An 18,736-nucleotide genomic window follows, 5' to 3' on the forward strand; every position below is an offset into this window, starting at 1 on the left:
TAAATAAAATGTAATATGGAGGAACAGTCAAAATATGATAAATTAAGAAAGAAGTATCAGGTATTAAAACAGCAAGTTGGGGTCTTGAAAGATGCACTAGAAAAAAGACAGTCAGAATTTAATTTACTACAAGTAACCCATAAAGATTTACAATCGAAATATCAACAGAATTTAGAGGATTTAGATGTATATAAATATAAGGAAATAACATTACTCCGTGAAATAGAAGAATTAACCCTCCAGATTGAACAATACAAACAAAGTGACTATAGGAAAAATGACAGGGGAACTCCATCGCAGCCCCTGACACGTATAAGTGGTGGTGGGCTATTAACAGGATTTCTTCAAACAAATGTAGCAGGAGGGATTAATACTCAAATAAAGGACAATGTGGATAAACTGGAAAATAAAATTCAGTCACTAGAAGAAGAATTGGAATTGAAAATACAAGAAAATGAGGAATTGCACATGAGAGAATTTGAAATTAAGAAGGAATATCAAAGCTTAGTAGAAAAAGGTGAGAATAAACAGGAGCTTTTAAGTAAAGAAATTCAGGATCTTTATAATGAGAGAGAGGATCTAAGAAATCATTTGAATAATCTTAAATGTAGAATTTCACAACTAAGTGATAATGAAAAGGATTATAAAGCAAAGATTGAATCAATTCAAGTTAGACTGAATGTACTTGAAGGAGTTCATGAGACTAAAGTGAAAACACTAAGGAGTTTTATTCATGATAATATAGATGAAATGTTTTCTGAATTCCAGACTTGGATACATAAAAGAAATTCTAGTTACTGTTTTAGAAAAGCAGTTCTAATTGTATTTATTGAGAAAAATATAACTAAACTTATAAGTATTATTCAAGAGTGGAGGAAAGCTGTCTTGTTTTATGTAAAAAGTGAGGAAATTAATGAAATGCATACCAAGATACTTAATAGTATATTAACATCTTCTGAATCTGGTTTAAACTCTTTGATTAAGGGTTTTTGGTTTGATAAATGTACTGAATTTGTATGTTTTACTGATGAATATACATATCTAAAACTTACATGTTCAAGAGATTTTTTTTCGGCTAACCTTAAAGAAGCTTTTGATAATATACATAAAGCTCTCCGTTTACAGTGTTTGATATTGTCGAGTTTTAAAAAAAATACTGAGAAACTTGAATCTTTTGAATATACGAAATTTGAAGAGTTATTATATGTCATAAGAAAACTTATCTCAAACTTTAAAAGCCTCCACTGTTTAATTAACTTTGTATTCCATATTGGAGTTAACCCTGATTTATTAAGTTTGAACAGAGAGAATTCACTTTCAAGCCTATACTTAAGACTTTTAGAGTGCCTAAATTTAAAAGAATTAGATGAAGAGTTTCCAGAAAATAAGAAATTATGTATAAACCTTATATTCAATATTTTGAAGACAGTAGATATATCACCTAGTGACATCTACATCGATGATTGTCCTGTTTTAGAAAGGATCTTGGAGATCTATAATCGAATACTTGAGATAGAAAAGAGACGTTTTAAAATCCATAAACGAGCTATTGAATATTTATTTAGGAACATAAGACACATAAATGATTTATTTGAGCAATTGCAATCAGTTACAAACTGGTTTTGTAACAATTCTTCTAACAAATACTTTGTTCCTTTATTAAAAGATAGTCCGGAAAGCCAATCTAGCTTCCAAACATATCTCTCCCAATATTTATTGTATATAAGTAAAAAAATGAATTCTAAAAAAGATATAGAACGTCTCTTTATAAATTTATATCAACCTTCTTCAGCTTTATGTGGTTCTGAAAAGATCTTAAGCTCTTACCAAATTGTTATGAGGGATTCTCAATCTCAGCTTTTAGATACTCTTAAATTAGCCGAAAATAATATGCTTAACCTCAATAAAACAGATGATAATTTGGATACTGAAAAGAAACAAAGTGATATAATTATTGATAATTTAAAAAGTGAATCTCAAGATCATATTGAAATCTTAAATAGTAATTTGGAAAATGAGAATTTAACCAAGTCAGATATGATTAAAAAATCAATTAAAATTGAAGAATATAATTCTGAAAATCCTGAAATTCATTGCAACTCTAAAGAAATAGAATTCAATAACTTAATTTCAATAGATCTTCATACTCAAGAAGTATATGATTCACTACTCAAAGAGGCAAACGAAACACTGGAACAAACAGTGAAAAGATTGCAAATTCGAATTCAAGATCTTACAGATGATATTGATGTTACTAGAAAATCATATGAACAACAAATTGCTGCCCTAAGTCAACATATCTGTTCAATTTCTGATAGACTCATACAGGCTGATGCTCTTATCGCATCATCTCATAATCAAGATATCCTATGTGGTTTATGTGATACATGGTGTAAACTAGGTATTTTAATAGATGAAACCAAAGGTATATGTCCTAGGTGCAGAATCAGAATATTAAGGACAAAATAAAATTCTTTATAAGTAATATAACTACTAATTAAAAAGAGAAGCAAATAACACTTCTTTAATACAGGCTTTATAAAAAAATCGTATCAATAGCTTTCTATATTTTTTTCAAATAGCTTTTTAGTCTTAACTTGGTCATAAAGTGTAAACATATGTGAGATTCTACTCTGACATTTTTGTAAATATACCACAGCCTTTACTTGATCCTCTAGAATCTTTGAATTACTCCATTTACCATCAACTTGACATATTTTTACGCGGACTAAATTGAATGACTTGAATATAGCTACAGTATCAACAGGATATAGTCCAAAACATGATACTGTGGTTCTATAAGGAGAAGAAAACTGTGATGGGACTTTAGGATCTTTTGCTCCAGGGGGAAGGATACACAAATTTGAGTGTTCAGAACTTTGAAATAAATCAGCCTCATGGCAAACATGATCTGCACGCCTATAATCTGGGTAGTACTCCTCAGCAGCTACAGACCAAAAAAATAATGTTTGCTGGGTTACCTGATCTTCTAACGAAGGTGACTCTTTAAGTAAAAAAGGACTTCCAATAAATGATAAAGAACGAAATTCTGTAACAGTAGTAGGAACAAAGCTTGATCTAAAAGGTATAAAAGGTTTTAATCTTGCAAATAGTAGCCTACTCACTCGTGTAAAATATCTATAATTATTATTTCCCAAGTTCACATCTTGTTCATTTGTACCATTATAAGTAACTTTTATCAAATAACATGTTGCATCATCTCTAAGCTCTATAACAAAAAATATTCCGTAATTTCTAATGTTTTCAATCATTCTGGAAGTTTCTAAATTTGATGAGTTAATTGTTAATGAATCATAGACCTTTTTATAATGGTTAGTAATCCAAGCTCTTAGTCTTAAATGTGCAATTTCTGGTATATCAGGGCTATAATTTGGATATGAGGTAAAAATGAAACCATCTTTAACCTCATCAAATTTAATTTGAAGTGCCATATAGTCATATCCTATTGCTAAAAATGTCATAGCTGGTAAACCATCAGGTCTATTCTTGGCAATCACAGCGTTACTTGGTTTACTATGCGCTAAGAGCTCACTTTGAATTATCCCACGAGATGCACCTTCTAATTCTGAATTATATACGGGATTTATTATATTTGGGAGTGTAATCTCCTTAAATTTATTCATATATGAAGCCTTCCATTCTTTGTGGCTCAGTTCCCCATTGGTAGATTTCCATGACTTTAAAAATCGTAAAAAAGAATCCGAAATTTTAGAAAATTCCTTCTCTGACAGTATAGGTAATGTATTTTTACTAAAAGAGCTAGATAAACTACTCTTATCTATTGTCTCTGAGGGTTTATGTGCCCAGTCAAAAGTATTCTTTTCAACCAAATGACTGTTGTTATCTTCATTTATACTTACATCAACATGATCCAATTGAACTTGATCCAAATTATCTTTTGATATTTTACCTGTTTCTCTCATTTTAATTAGCTCAGGATTCGAAACAACCTTAAAAAATAAGTCAAAGGGATTTTTAGTTTCGTTTCTCTTATTATCTAGTGTACTTTTTATGTTACTGGGTAGCTTTATATTGGTGCCACCAACCCCAAAATTCCCTTTATCTTGGTAAAGTAATTCTGAAGTCTGCGTAGATACTAGAAGTGGTAAAGAACATAAAGCTTGGAGCACTAGAAGAACCAAAATTGGATATATATATACAAAGTTCATTATGACATTATACAAGCTTCGAGGTAGGTTTTAGAGGATCAAAAGCCTCTAATATTAATCAAACTAAATGAACAAAACCAATATATCAGTCCTGCAGTATTGCCTTATTTAATAGAAAGATTCTCTGGGATTCTTAGTATACTAGTTCCTCTCTTGCATAAAGCTAAAATCCGATGGGCGGGAAAATCATACTACAACATGTACATTAAGTGCAGATAAACAGTCACCTTTTTCCCTATATATAGGTAAAATGACAGTCTATACTAGGAAATATCCGTTAATAAGAGTATAAGCATGAAGTCCTGGGAAATCAAAATCTGGTCACCTCCTCTTAAGTATATAGTTCCAATTCCCTAAGATAGAGTTTAAAGGGAGCCTCTTTATATCAGGGTAAATAAAACTACATATCAGACAGAATATGTAACACTTAGTTTTAATAGAGAGGGACAGTCTATTAAATAAATTGGTTTCTTTAGTACATCAACTAAAGTAGTCAATAATTCTGGAGAAGGGATAATTACACACAACTAGGTATATTTCAAAGAATAGTTAGCAATCCATACACATATCGGGGATTCCCCAGTAGTTCTAAGGAAATAACCATTATTGAGATCAAATTCATGTAGAGAAGAAAACCCAAGGATTTCAAATGAAATATTGTGTAGTATAAATTCTGTAATCTAAAGGTCTGAGTAATAATCCCCTTAAGAAACAAATTCTATTGGAATCAGAATGTTAATTTATTTGGTTTGCAACTTACTTTATTATATTTCATAGTTCTAAGATAAACACTACATTCCTTTTGTTTATAGAGGTGCGAATAATATACTTCAGACATACAAACCGCCAATATTTTACTGCTGTATAGTAATACTCCGCGTATATTGGTATTTTGAGACGGCGTCTTGAGTCTCAATAGGAGCTTGGCCTACTAATTAAATATATATAGGGAATTATGGAGGTACTAAGTAATTGTAATAACACACGAAAGATTATTTGGGAATATTTATTGAAGGTATTTTGTCTCGTTAGCGGTTTAAAGAGTATGTCTGGCCGCTTTTTATAAATACTCGTCTTGTCACAATGGGTACCAAAAGAATCAAGGTGATCTTTAAAGGCTGTGAAGTAAAGAATTAGTTTGAAATTCTTTCCATCTCAGTTATATATACTGTAGGTTAGTAGTAAATATGACTCCTCAAGTTATTTCAAAAAAACGAAAGTTTGTAAATGATGGCGTATTTGAGGCAGAATTAAATGAGTTCTTGTCTTGTACTTTGGCTGAAGATGGCTATGCTGGTGTCGAAGTCAGAGTGACTCCAATACGCACAGAGATTATTATTCGTGCTACTCGCACACGTGAAGTATTAGGTGTCAAGGGAAGAAGGATTAGAGAGCTGACTTCTTTAGTTCAGAAACGTTTCAATTTTCCAGCTGGAAGTGTAGAACTATTTGCAGAACGCATTGAAAATAGAGGTCTATGTGCAATGGCACAAGCTGAATCTTTGCGTTATAAGCTATTAAAAGGTGTAGCTGTTCGCCGTGCATGCTATGGTGTCTTACGTCATGTCATGGAGTCTGGTGCAAAAGGTTGTGAGGTTATTGTTTCTGGTAAATTACGTGCTCAGAGAGCAAAAAGTATGAAGTTCCGCGATGGTTATATGATTGCAACAGGTCAACCATTTAGGGATTATGTAGACAAGGCTGTTCGTAATGTTCTTATGAAGCAAGGTGTACTAGGAGTTCAAGTCAAAATTATGCTTCCATATGATCCAGAAGGTAAAGTAGGTCCAAGTAACCCATTACCTGATGCTATTATGGTTAGAGAACCGAAGGAATTTCCCATTGCTCAATAACTTATCATTTATGTAGTAATTCTAGAACATTTATTCTAATTCGAAACTTACATAGACTTTTTTTTTTTCTTTTTTTCTTTTTTTTTTAACTCTTAATGGACTGTACGTTATTTCTTGTATTTAAACTCCGAGGTTTTCCTCTAATTATTTATATAATTCTATAATCTACACTGATAAAATACCAATATTGAAGTGTCTATTATAAAAACCGCAATAGATTAACACAAGTTCTGTTCTAAGTTCTATTGCTTAGTTCACAATATGGGAAATTTATTTAATATGAAAGTGAAGCTATTGTCCTTGATTGTAATGGGTACTCTTACCGATATATATCTAGCAACTTCAGAGATAGTGTTGAACAACTCTAAAATAACTTCCCTAGAAAATTATTTCATTGAGATTTTGGCTGTTATTATATTTATGATATTTTTAATAACAGCAGCTAGGGGAATTAGGGTAAATAAGATGATAGCTAGAAGATTGTATCAACAAATTGAGCCACTGCTAGTATCACAATTTAGCCGTGTTGCCCTAATAAGTAAGTCATTTTGGATGGATTCATGGAGTAGCTTTGATATATTTGCTACTGGGAGGAGCAACTGCTCTTATTTATATATAAATATATCATGTAGACCACGTCAAGATCTCCTAACAGGATTCCTCTTATATCCTCTGACTCGTTTTAAAGATTGCCTTTATGTTGAGATTCCTTTGGATATATTAGATCCAATTGTAATCTTAGTCTGCAAACGTAATGAGTTGAAAAGTGTTCTAACAGAATATCCTGAAATTGAAATCCATTGCACTCAAAAGAAAGTAGTGGATATTCCTCAAAATTGGATTGTGTACAGTAATAGTAATGGAGCAATAGAAAAAATCTTAAATGGACGATTAATGAAAATTCTAAATTGTTACCAAATATCACAGAGTTTAAAGTTCATCTATATTTCAGATCAAACAACTTGTCCTAGGTTAACTAATAATTACAAAAAAATTCATCCCTGTATCAAGGCTAGCTTTATTCTTGATCAATCTAGTAACAATCTAAACAAGAACTACAAGGAGATTACTAACCCTGTAGTACCTGTTAATGAAACTATAACAGTTCATGAAACTATCTTGAAATTATTATTGAGCCTAAATGATACAGTCCAAGACATAAAATTATCAGAAAGAACTCTTCAGCATGTCACATCTCAAAGACAAGAAATTGAGAAGACACTTTATAAACTTGACGAGAGTAAGAGGTTAGCAAGATTTGAACAAAAACGTAGGGAAAAGCTTCAAGAAGAAGCCTTTAGGATAAATCAAATGACTCCTCAACATCAAAAGAAATATCAAGAGAAAAAGGCTAGACAAGAAGCTAAATCTAAAATGAAGATCAAGAGAATTAGGATGTAGAATTTGATGGATAAATTGAACAAATTATATCTTCGAACTTCAATAATTACCAAATAAGTAGATAATCCACACTATTTAAATGATATAATTTAAAAAGTGATAGTCTAGTAGGCATTTATAAGAAAAAGTGGAAACCTATTTATATTGACTCTGCATAGCAGCATGAGGAACTACAGTATTAATGGAAAAGTGGCGGACATTAGGTATAACATTTCTTTTATATGAAGGAGAAGCTGGAGGTAAAATCTCCATTGGAGATACAGCTTTTCTTGTAGTTATATGATCCAAATACTGATTAATAGATGGATTTGGTACAACTGTGAATTGAGGATTCATAGCTCCCTTAATTAAATCTGGAGCTGGTGATTGTAAATTTACTTTTTGTGTCTGTATTGGATACTGTTGAAAATTTGGAGATACAGCCCTAAAGGTTTCAGGACTGGATGAACCAGTAGTAGAATTCCAGATATTCACACCTTCATTGTTTCTTTTTGTTAAGTGTACTGAATGATCCACTAAATTGCTATTTATACGTATATAACGGGGTGAAGAAGATGGTATAGATGGATTTGTCGTACAATATTGATATTTCATTGTTCTTTCATTTGGTATGACTGTTTTAGGTGAATTATTTGGAATAAATCTGATTGCTCTGGATGGGGAAGTTTGACTTACAAAAGATGAGTTACTACTCACTGCAGGACCATATTGTAAGGTTACTTGCTCAACTAACTCCTTTGTTACACTTATAGGGGATTCTGGTGCTTTCAATGTAGGAATTGGAGTTTTAAGAGACGAGGGTGATGATATAGATCCAGTAGGTGTAGTCCATTGTTCAGATATTGTAGGTATTTTTTCTTGCAAAGGTGGACCTTTAGAAGGAATTTTATACATTGTATTATCTTGTTGGTTCAATTCTAATTTTGATGCAGGTATTGTTATTTGAAGATTATTTGGAATAAATCTTGGGTTATTGGGCTTTGCTGATGTGGCATTATGTGAATTAGATGAAACAATTGATGCCACCCCCAGTGCCATTTCGGTAGCTTGATGACGAGCTTCAACTGTATATACAAATGAAAATATGTTGAGTGCCCGTTCAATCAGAAACATCTTGCTAGTTTGTAAATTCAAAGGTCCAAATTTTACATGGAGTGATAAAGTTTGTCCTCAATAGACATCACACAATGTCGCTAGTTACACAATAGCGCCATAGAGGTAATAAGACTTATTGAATTTATCCTCTAATTTTATTATAAAGGTCAAGTTAATACTACACCCAAATTTTATTTTAGTACCTATTCTAATTAAATTTTAACCAGATACCTCCCAACATATAATGAATTTAATTAAACTGACATTTAAATCTATTGTTGAATTTTACCTTTATGTCTTAAGTTGACATGACCACTTGATCTAAATCCCTACATCTTAAAATATGAAAAAAGAAGTATTAAGTCCGCTAAATCTACGTAATCCTAATTGATAATAAAACTAGGGTAGTTCCTATGTAGTACAGGAATGACTCAGGATTCAAATTAAATTAGATTGTTTTACAAATCTAGATTTTGCTTGTAGCTTCGATAAAAACCTCAGCCTTAATTACAACTCAATATTTACTTAAGCTTCTTTTTCATACGTATTTGATTTGTTCTACCACACTTCCTTTTACGGCAATTGGTAGCTCTTAGTGGTAGCCTTGCATAGCATTTTCTGCATATCATCTTCTCACAATTGTATTGACGAGCTAAATTTGCCAAGGATGGCTCAATAACACCACCACGTAACCTCAAAACTAAATGTAAAGTAGACTCCTTCTGAATATTGTAGTCTGATAAAGTTCTGCCATCTTCAAGTTGCTTTCCAGCAAAGATTAAACGTTGTTGATCTGGAGGTATTCCCTCCTTGTCTTGTATCTTTGCCTTTACATTTTCAATTGTATCAGAAGGTTCAACTTCTAATGTAATAGTTTTCCCAGTTAAGGTTTTAACAAAAATTTGCATTCTTAAGTCTTACAAATAAATATATATTTCCTACTTTTTTTTCTTTAATTTCTAATTGGGCTCAAATATTTTACAATCTAAACTTTAACCCCGCCTTATTTTTTAGTAAACTCTACCAATGTAATCCTGAACGCAAGCTTATTCCTTTAATTAATTATTAGCCTATCAAATTACAATATCAAGCCCAAGTCTCACTTTAACCCGTATAGATTCTATAATTTTGTTGTTATGGCGTCTCTACCGCCATATATATTTTACCGCCTATATTAGATGCAGCTAATAAATATCTTGTATTTAACACAGATTCACAAGTTTTATATTATATATTGGCAGTGTGAAGTTATATTTAATTTAATATAAATGAGGAATCTTATATAGTTTCTACCCAAGACTTCTCTTTTTCTCATGCCAATATTATTACTATTCCATAGAGAATTATATAGGGCCTGGAATTAGAATATGACACTTTAATTCCAGGTAGTCTAAATTCTTACAACTTAATAGTTAGTGAGATTATATGTATTGTTAAGTATAGTTTGAATATGACATTATATTTAGATATTACGCATAAATATTTAGAGAATAAGGACAAATACATTTGTTTATCAATAATTATATAATTGTGCTAAGTGTTATGTCTTTCATATATTCAGTGTCTTTAGTAATTTCCTAATTTATATATGAATTTAAGGTAATATTTCTACTTAAATACTCGCTTGGATCTTATAATTTATAATGTGAATATTTAAGAGAAATTAGAGTACATTTATCTTTACTAAATATTAAAGTACCGACTAACTATCAATCATCTAATAATGATGATCATATAAAAGTTCATTCCTTTTTATGAGTAGTGTGAAGGTATAGATGTTAAAAAAACAATATTATAATATCTTTGTTAAAAGTACAAAAACTAGAGTCTATATCTAATTACTAAGAGAAATCATTTATCAATACCGATGTTAAAATAGCTAACTTATTCTAGATAGTATACTTAATTTGACTTTTTGGTACTTTAATAATATTAAGTATAGAAGCTTTACCTATTGTCAACTTCTACTAATAATTAGATAATATTTAGCGCCAAATGTCACGTTATTTACTATGAAGTTTCTTGTAGAGTCTCTTCAAATATTCTTGAAAGAGATAAAGTAGCATCAGTATCTCAATATAGATATCTAATTATTAATATTATTCATTTGGGAGATAGATGGTATGATTCCTACTTAATTTCTTTGAATTTATATTGTTATTCTGCATTATTTTGGCTTAGGGGAAAATAAAAAGGACCAAGAAATTTGCAGCTGTTAAGCGTGTTCTAAATCCTAAGGACAAAAGAGTTGAGCAGTAAGTATAGTTTTAAATATAGTGATATATTTATCTTAGTTTTGTTTTGTTACTATCTTCTACAGAAATAAGCAGAATAATAATAGGAACTCATCCAGTATTAGCAATTCTAAAGAAACCTCTGTATTAAAAGAGATGTAAGTTATATAAAAAAAAAAGTATATATACTGATATTTATATTTAAAAGTAAACTGTGATTCTCTTATTTATTTTAGACCTAATACCCCTTCAAGTTTATTTTTCAATTATAATAGTAGCCTAGGCCCTCCATTCCATATATTACTTGATACAAATTTTGTTAACTTCTCAATTCAACATAAGCTAGATATCTTCAAAGGCACAATGGATTGTTTATTGGCCAAATGTATCCCATGTATAACAGATTGTGTCATAGGTGAATTGGAGAAGATGGGACATCGTTATAACTTAGCATTGAGATTAGCGAGAGATCCAAGATTTAGACGCCTTCATTGTCTACACAAGGGGACATATGCAGATGACTGTATTGTACAGAGAGTTACAGAACACAAGTGTTATATAGTGGCTACAAATGACACAGAATTGAAGCGTCGTATCCGTAGAATACCAGGTGTTCCTATAATGTATGTTACAAATCATAAATATGCTATAGAACGTCTTCCAGATTCCTTGGTATCAGTGCCAATTAAATCAAAGTAAGACAGAACGACTATAGAAATAACTGAATTAGATTGTTCTAGTTTACTAGTACATATTATTATTACAACTTTAAGTTTTTTTATATATCCTCCTTCTTATTTAGTGAATATTGCAATTCATAGCCTAGGCGGGTAACGTAATTATTCTAGAACGTCTATGAAAATAGACATAGGACATCTAGAAGCTACAATTTAGACTTTCTGTTCACTAGTTCCAGATTTTTGTTAATATTGGAGATGTCGGACGACGAGCAACAATTCGATACTGCAGATGCCGGAGCCTCTCACTGTTTCCCAATGTCTGCTGGTTCCATAAAGAAGAATGGTTATTGTATGTTAAAAGGTAAACCTTGCAAGGTCGTTGATATGTCTACTTCAAAGACAGGTAAACATGGCCATGCTAAGGCTCATATTGTAGGTCTGGATATATTCACAAGTAAGAAATATGAAGATATATGTCCAACTTCTCATAATATGCTTGTCCCATTCGTCAAACGTAATGAATATCAATTGATTGATATTCACGACAACTTTACCTCTTTACTAACAGAATCTGGATCAACAAAAGATGATCTCGCACTACCAACTGATGCTGAGGGAAATCCAGATGAAGTAGCTACACAAATTATGGAGATGTATGCTGAAGGAAAATCAATCCTAGTTGGAGTTCTAGCTGCCTGCGGTGTTGAGAAGATAGTTTCCGCTAAGGAGCTGGTATGAATTTACTTGAATTTTGTACAACTTCTTAAGGATAGGAATTTATCTATTTAAATTACCTTATTTTTAATCTGTAGATATGTTAGAATACTTCGATTAAGTGTTCTTAAGTTGGTGTTTAATTTGTCTACATTAAGGAACTGTAAGTTCGAACTTCCATACTTTTTATTATATTGCATATACTCAGGTATACCACCTATTTATCTTTAAATATTTCTAGTAATATTGTACTTGACTAATTACCTTATATATTAATAATACTAATTATAGGGGTAGTAATTTAGAAAATACTACTCCAACCTTCTCGAGTGATGTCAGGGAGTTGATAACCTGCTCAGGTGTAAACTGTAATTTAATCATAATATTAGATATGTCTGAATTTATCTTTTTTATTTGTCTTCGCTTGTATCCATTTAATGAGCTTATATTCAGAGATGGAACTAAACTATGAGATAGCTTTATTATATTATGAGATTCAATTGCATCTAGCATATCTTTAAAATCTTCTGGAGGAGTTAGAAATCTTTGGCAAATCTCATAATATTTCTTTTTACAGATAAATGAAGATACTTCAAAACAAGTTAATGATTCTAGCAGAGATTTCATATTAGTATAATTGTTGTTCTGCTCATCCTCTCTTAATTCCATATTATTGCAATGCTCATCTATTATAGCGAGTATAATACTCATAATTACATATTGTTGATGTAGAGGTAGAGATTGTAGGATCTGTATCTTACTACTTTGTGAGGCATGAACCTTATTTAAAATATCTTGGAAATTGCTCATTGATATTTCTCGTCTAGTTGGCTTAGGACTTTGAGCTGGAGTATTAGATACTGTTGACATGGAACTTATTTCATCATCAATATCTGCAGATACATCTTCATTTTGCTGAAGTTCTACGATATCCATTAAATAGTTGCTTAAAGCTAATCTACAAACATCCAAGGTCCTTCTACAATCTCCATATACACTTGCCACCTTCCGAACACAAAGTTCCAAGCCTGCATTATTAATTTCACACTCAATATTAGAAATTTCTTGAGTTATCCTATTTATCACTATCTCCTTTAGGGTATTGTGATCATATGGAGAAAACACCATAAACTTTACACGCCCATCAATATTACAATCAATTGCTCCATCATAACCTTCTACATTTAATATACCCATACATTCTGAGATGTTTCGATCTATATTAATTGTATTCGAGATACTAATCAGAATCATTTGAGATGTAGAACTTAGTATAGTCATTTTAAACAACTCCGAAACAGAATCTGAACCTTTATTTCTGTTTAGTAGATCTATTTCATCTATGAAAACAATAAACTTTGTTCGTCTTGATACAACTTGAGCTATAAAGTATTTTACACATTCTTTCAACCCCTCCTGTTTATAAATATCCTTCATCTCTACAATCACCTTTTCTGAAAATTTCATAAGAATAGCTAAATGCAAAAATAATGATAAGTTAATTGGAACTGAGTTATTACTATAGGAAGCTATTATATGAGATGCATTTGTCCTTATAATACTGTAATTTTTAGGAAGTGTTGTATAGGGGATTTTTAACTCTTCTTTCCTAGTAGATTTTTCACATACTTTCTTAAAATTCCCAGTTAATTCATTCACTACTAATCCATCTGTTAATTCGAGCTGATAACTCCATTCCCCCTTACTCAAAATTCTTAATACACGATCTACACAACAAGTTTTCCCAGTCCCCGGGGAACCTGAAATACACAAAATAGCTGAAGTAGTATTATTGGCATTTTTTAGTATAAAACCAGCAATTACATCTAATTTATCTAATCTTCCTATTAGAGGACTTGTTAAAGGAGGTTCTGACTTTAATGATTCCATTATTTTCACAATTATACTTGATTTACTTAGAGTAGAAGTAGTTTCTTCAGTACTACTGATTTCTATAGATCGATGCTTCTTCACACTTTTTTGCCCCTTTATTAGATCTGAATTACTATTTCGCTTTGAAACACATACATGTTTGTGTATTTCTGTTGTATTCTTTGTCTTATTTGAATTACAATAATTTTTATTTAATTTGGAATTTGCTACCATATCAATTCGAGAATTATTAAGATATCTTTCATCAGCTAATAAATTTTCTTTTAGCTTTTGACTTCTTGTTATCATTGTATATATAGTTTGTTACAGTTAATTATTAGCTTACAGGCATGAATTTCTTTGTCCCCGCATGCCAAATGTGGGTATCGACATACATTATCCCGTCACCCCACGACACATAAATTACCGCCTAATTATAGCGCACTTCTTTTTGTAAAGTATTTCTACAATTCTAAAACTATTTAAAACAGACTACTTAAGTTGAATTTTTAATAAGGGAAATATTTTTGTTAGCATTAACTTTTTTGGATTTGAAGTATACTATTTATATATCTTTCTTATAGGACTTGAACAATAGATGTGAATTCATATATCTTAAGAAAATACAAAAAAATATTAAAAATATTAAAAATATTAAAAATATAAAAAGAGAGATACTTCTTATCATCCTTCTACCAGATAAAAAAACTATTTTCGTCTTGATAATCTGGATTTAAGTACTTTTGCGCACTTACTGAGTTACTTAAACTCGAATTCGACGTTAAACATCAATAGCGCTTTTGTTCGTGATGGAAACGTTGCAGTTTCTTCAATCTATGAGTAAGGTTACAGATTTTCAGAGATGGTTTCCATCCTACAGTAGAGTGAATGCTCACTTAATCGGGGATAAGCTAACAACTCCATCTTATAGGATTTTGTGTATTCCAGGTGCAGGAAGTACTGATCAAATATTCGTTCAGGCTAAAGCTCCTGGAGCTAAAAATGTTGAAAATACACTATTGAAATATGCTGAAGAGAATAATATAGAAATATTGGCAATGGTTCTACCTGGAAGAGCTCAAAGAAGTGGTGAAGAACATTATAAAAGTATTATTGATGTGATTAATGACTTCTATCCAGTCTTTGAGGAGCACTTTGTAAATTCTTTAGACTCTAGCTCTGAGATTGTCCCTTGGATCCTAATCAGTCATTCTATGGGAGGTTTGATAGCATTTGAACTTTTAAAAAGACTAAAATATCAATATATAATGTTAAATTTTACTGGTAGTAATGTAAAAACTACAAACGAAAGTATATATTCAGTTATGTGTGATAGAAATATTTTCCCACAAATAGTAGTGATAATGTCAACAGTATCTCCAGATACTCCAAAACAAGAGCTTCCATGGAATGAAAGTAAAAATATGAATACAGAAGAGTTTAAGGAGGAGTGTAGAAGATGGGGAATAAATAATGAAGTATTTCGTAAAGGGATATGGGAAGAATTTGAACCACTGTTAAGAAGCGATTTTCACTTGTTTGATTCATACAATTTGTTAGAAGTAGATACCCAAAACTATAGTAGTAATGAAGCTATTTATAGTCTGATGTACCCCTTAGGGGTGAGAAAAGTACAATTATGGTCTGCAACTGAAGACAAGCGTGCAACTAAGTCTGCAATGTATGGCTGGATAAAACTTGTAGCCTGCCATAATGGTGATATCTCAGAACATGAGATTCAGGCTGGTCATAATTTTCTTCATAATCTTAAAACAAGAAATATTTTTATGGATTATTTGTGTTCTGCTATTGATGTATTAGTTTTAGAAAAAGAGTATTATTAAATTTGAGCTTGAGTATACTCTAAACTTATTAAATATTTATCCAAGTAAATCCCCAAGAAATACTATATTACTTGATATTACAGATAACACTGAGGAACTATTGATTATATTCAAGTTTATTATTTATGACTATAAAAATAGTTTACTAGACTAGTGAAGTATATTTATTGAAGATTAAAAATGAGCTAAATTTCAAATAGTTAGATTTATGAATACTACGAACAAGTCTCCATTTGTATGAATTTAACCGTAAGGCTAATAAATAAGTATAAGAATGGAACAGGTTACACATGCACTAAGCTATAATAGCGATATTGGACTTGTTAAATAGGATTATTTAACTTTGTCATATTTTTTTGTGGAATCTTACTATGAATCTATTTATTACTCTAATTTAATTTTAGTTTTTTTATTTAAGTATTGGGTATTACTTAGCCAATACCTTATGTGCAATAATTGAGACTGATATCTACACATTCTTTAGAATCAAGATTTGAAAGATATCTATAAGCAATAAGTTTTCAAAGTTTATCTCAAATATCAGACACAAAACTGTATTTGTAGATTTAAAGATGAATGGATAAAGAAGACTAGGTGAGGAGTACTACTTTTTTTTTTTTTTTTCTTATTAAATATTGATTACATGATATATATATATATAAATAATAACTATTCATCATTTATATTAAGATAAAGAAACCTCCTACAGATACTGTATTTATATGGACCGAAGGATTTTACTACTAATGTTGTGTTGTATATTTATTTGGTTTAATATGTAAGATCACTCGGGAACTGATTTGTGACATGCAGAAGTCTATAAAATTTTAGTTTAAGTTCCCAAGTAGGATAAAGAAAAAGGTCTAATTTTATATTCACTATATAAAATTAAATATATGATTAATTGAAAGTTATCTTGTTTAAATACTTTGATTAATCAAGAAAATATAGTTAATTTGTTCAATTTTTTTCCGAATTTTCAATGCGATGACAAAATACATCCTCCTTTTCATTGAAATAAGAAGATAATGAATATGAAATTCTTTAACAGTATACTTTACAGTAAAAAGAATTGTTAACTTGATTATTTAGTAATATAATTTTGAAGACGAGTTAGCTTTAAAGTGAAGTAAACATGAATAGTCAACCGAGGTAAGAGTTTGTGTTATTAAGTCCTAATGAAGTCCTTCAAAAATAATAAAACTAATATTTATATTACTTCTTTAAATCAACTTCAGGACTCAGAAAAAAATTGATACTAAATCCCAAATTTACTTCTATAGTATAATACTTAATAGTTTGAATATTAAAAATGAAATATGAGCTATCATATATTTAGGGAAATCTCATATTTTATATATTAGTGTCGGAACTGAAAATAGTATTAACCTTTATAAATTTTTATTAAAGATCATCTAGCAGAGCTTGTAATTTGATTGAAATCCCTCGTTTAATGATATTACATAATAAATTACAATATTTGCAATATGTTCTCTTTAATTTTAATTTTAATATAAATTTAAATCGAGTTTATTGAATATTTAGACGATCCTATATTGCAACAAATATACTTTTTTATTACAAAATATAGTTTTATTAGTACTCATTTTTTATTGTAAAGAGCCGAATTTTATGGATTACTCCTTTTGAAGTGAGGTATTTATTTTAAATATTTATACTCTTTAAAATTAATAGTACTTTCTTTTGATTTAAATTAATCAGGAGAGTTTTTTAATATAATAAACTAATTCAATATAGCAATTAGATTAAGTTCATTTCCAAGTTTCAGTACAAAATAACTAAGTACAACAAATGATAAGCTCAGTTTATATCATTCACTCAGTACAAATTTGAAGATTAGTATCTTAACTGCAAAAGTATCTTGAGGTAAAAAAAAATCCTTTATATAAAGTCTTAGCTAACTCATAGTCTATCTTTTACGAAATGATCTACACTTTGTAGGTTTTATTATAAATTATATTAATAAGCTATGATGTTTTAAAAACTTGATATATTGGATATTTTAATAAGAATAAAAACACAAAAATTGAATACTTTTTATATCTAAAAGTTTCTTTGTACAAGAATTTATATGTATTTACCTCTGTCTAAATTAAAAATGAATATTACTGACATGTTTCTTGAAGTACAACATCCTTCCAGTGCCTTTGAGTTTTATGTATTTAAAATAACTTAGAATAAAAATATTCAACGAGTTAAGTTATCAAGTCAAAATTGAAAAGATCCCGAAACTTGCATTTATGGGAGGTTCTTCTCCAATAATTAGTTTAGTTGCTACTGAATATATTATAGATAATAATCTACCTAATTTGAAATATTGGAGTTCCTAATTATGTGAATACTTGCATAAATTTAAAAGAAATATAGAGAAACTTATTGAATAGTTTCATTTCACATATTATAGAATATATTCGAAAATATCAACTAAGTACAATGAACAGAAATCTGTGAATAGACCTAAACGATATTTAATCTAAAATTTTGTTTTCAATGATTGCAACATAGTAAATTTGATATTGCCAATTACATAGTAAGATATTTACTATGAAATAATAGTTAATATTTAATGACCAAATTAACAAGATATTTTAAAAAGTTCTAGGTATTTTTTATCTTTAGAAATTAATTATATCACTAGATCTACTACAATATACTATATTTTAATATTAATAAATAGAATTATCAATGAAATATTTAAAAATAAAAGAATATATGTACTTATACTGAAAATACTAGTGAACTTTAATATTCTATTTATACATTAAAAAAACTGGAGACTATAAATAATTGAACTTCAATATCTATTCTTTTATAGTAAAATATATATTTCTC

General features: G+C 29.9%; 10 protein-coding genes across 10 annotated transcripts; 6 read left to right on the forward strand and 4 right to left on the reverse strand.

Annotated features, from left to right (window-relative positions):
• Positions 1-15: 15 nt before the first annotated feature.
• Positions 16-2,469, forward strand: cand_030340 (uncharacterized protein; the record flags this gene model as incomplete). The annotated part of the gene is made up of 1 exon (XM_067213261.1): positions 16-2,469. The coding sequence occupies one exon, from the start codon at positions 16-18 to the stop codon at positions 2,467-2,469; it is 2,454 nt and encodes an 817-aa protein (XP_067067635.1).
• An 83-nt stretch (positions 2,470-2,552) lies between these two features.
• Positions 2,553-4,190, reverse strand: cand_030350 (uncharacterized protein; the record flags this gene model as incomplete). The annotated part of the gene is made up of 1 exon (XM_067213262.1): positions 2,553-4,190. The coding sequence occupies one exon, from the start codon at positions 4,188-4,190 to the stop codon at positions 2,553-2,555; it is 1,638 nt and encodes a 545-aa protein (XP_067067636.1).
• Positions 4,191-5,377: 1,187 nt separating this feature from the next.
• cand_030360 (40s ribosomal protein S3) lies at positions 5,378-6,043 on the forward strand (the record flags this gene model as incomplete). Its single annotated transcript, XM_067213263.1, has 1 exon — positions 5,378-6,043. One exon carries the CDS (start codon positions 5,378-5,380, stop codon positions 6,041-6,043), a length of 666 nt encoding a protein of 221 aa, XP_067067637.1.
• Positions 6,044-6,322: 279 nt separating this feature from the next.
• Positions 6,323-7,444, forward strand: cand_030370 (uncharacterized protein; the record flags this gene model as incomplete). Its single annotated transcript, XM_067213264.1, has 1 exon — positions 6,323-7,444. The coding sequence occupies one exon, from the start codon at positions 6,323-6,325 to the stop codon at positions 7,442-7,444; it is 1,122 nt and encodes a 373-aa protein (XP_067067638.1).
• Positions 7,445-7,579: 135 nt separating this feature from the next.
• On the reverse strand, positions 7,580-8,557 carry cand_030380 (uncharacterized protein; the record flags this gene model as incomplete). Its single annotated transcript, XM_067213265.1, has 1 exon — positions 7,580-8,557. One exon carries the CDS (start codon positions 8,555-8,557, stop codon positions 7,580-7,582), a length of 978 nt encoding a protein of 325 aa, XP_067067639.1.
• Positions 8,558-9,060: 503 nt separating this feature from the next.
• On the reverse strand, positions 9,061-9,447 carry cand_030390 (60s ribosomal protein L40; the record flags this gene model as incomplete). Its single annotated transcript, XM_067213266.1, has 1 exon — positions 9,061-9,447. The coding sequence occupies one exon, from the start codon at positions 9,445-9,447 to the stop codon at positions 9,061-9,063; it is 387 nt and encodes a 128-aa protein (XP_067067640.1).
• Positions 9,448-10,293: 846 nt separating this feature from the next.
• Positions 10,294-11,472, forward strand: cand_030400 (uncharacterized protein; the record flags this gene model as incomplete). Its single annotated transcript, XM_067213267.1, has 4 exons — positions 10,294-10,308; positions 10,721-10,794; positions 10,860-10,931; positions 11,010-11,472. The coding sequence occupies 4 exons, from the start codon at positions 10,294-10,296 to the stop codon at positions 11,470-11,472; spliced, it is 624 nt and encodes a 207-aa protein (XP_067067641.1).
• Positions 11,473-11,708: 236 nt separating this feature from the next.
• Positions 11,709-12,191, forward strand: cand_030410 (translation initiation factor EIF-5A; the record flags this gene model as incomplete). Its single annotated transcript, XM_067213268.1, has 1 exon — positions 11,709-12,191. The coding sequence occupies one exon, from the start codon at positions 11,709-11,711 to the stop codon at positions 12,189-12,191; it is 483 nt and encodes a 160-aa protein (XP_067067642.1).
• A 261-nt stretch (positions 12,192-12,452) lies between these two features.
• cand_030420 (uncharacterized protein) lies at positions 12,453-14,348 on the reverse strand (the record flags this gene model as incomplete). The annotated part of the gene is made up of 1 exon (XM_067213269.1): positions 12,453-14,348. The coding sequence occupies one exon, from the start codon at positions 14,346-14,348 to the stop codon at positions 12,453-12,455; it is 1,896 nt and encodes a 631-aa protein (XP_067067643.1).
• A 527-nt stretch (positions 14,349-14,875) lies between these two features.
• cand_030430 (uncharacterized protein) lies at positions 14,876-15,883 on the forward strand (the record flags this gene model as incomplete). The annotated part of the gene is made up of 1 exon (XM_067213270.1): positions 14,876-15,883. One exon carries the CDS (start codon positions 14,876-14,878, stop codon positions 15,881-15,883), a length of 1,008 nt encoding a protein of 335 aa, XP_067067644.1.
• Positions 15,884-18,736: the final 2,853 nt, after the last annotated feature.

Source organism: Cryptosporidium andersoni, assembly GCF_001865355.1.
Source record: "Cryptosporidium andersoni isolate 30847 chromosome Unknown contig_22, whole genome shotgun sequence".
NCBI lineage: Eukaryota > Apicomplexa > Conoidasida > Eucoccidiorida > Cryptosporidiidae > Cryptosporidium > Cryptosporidium andersoni.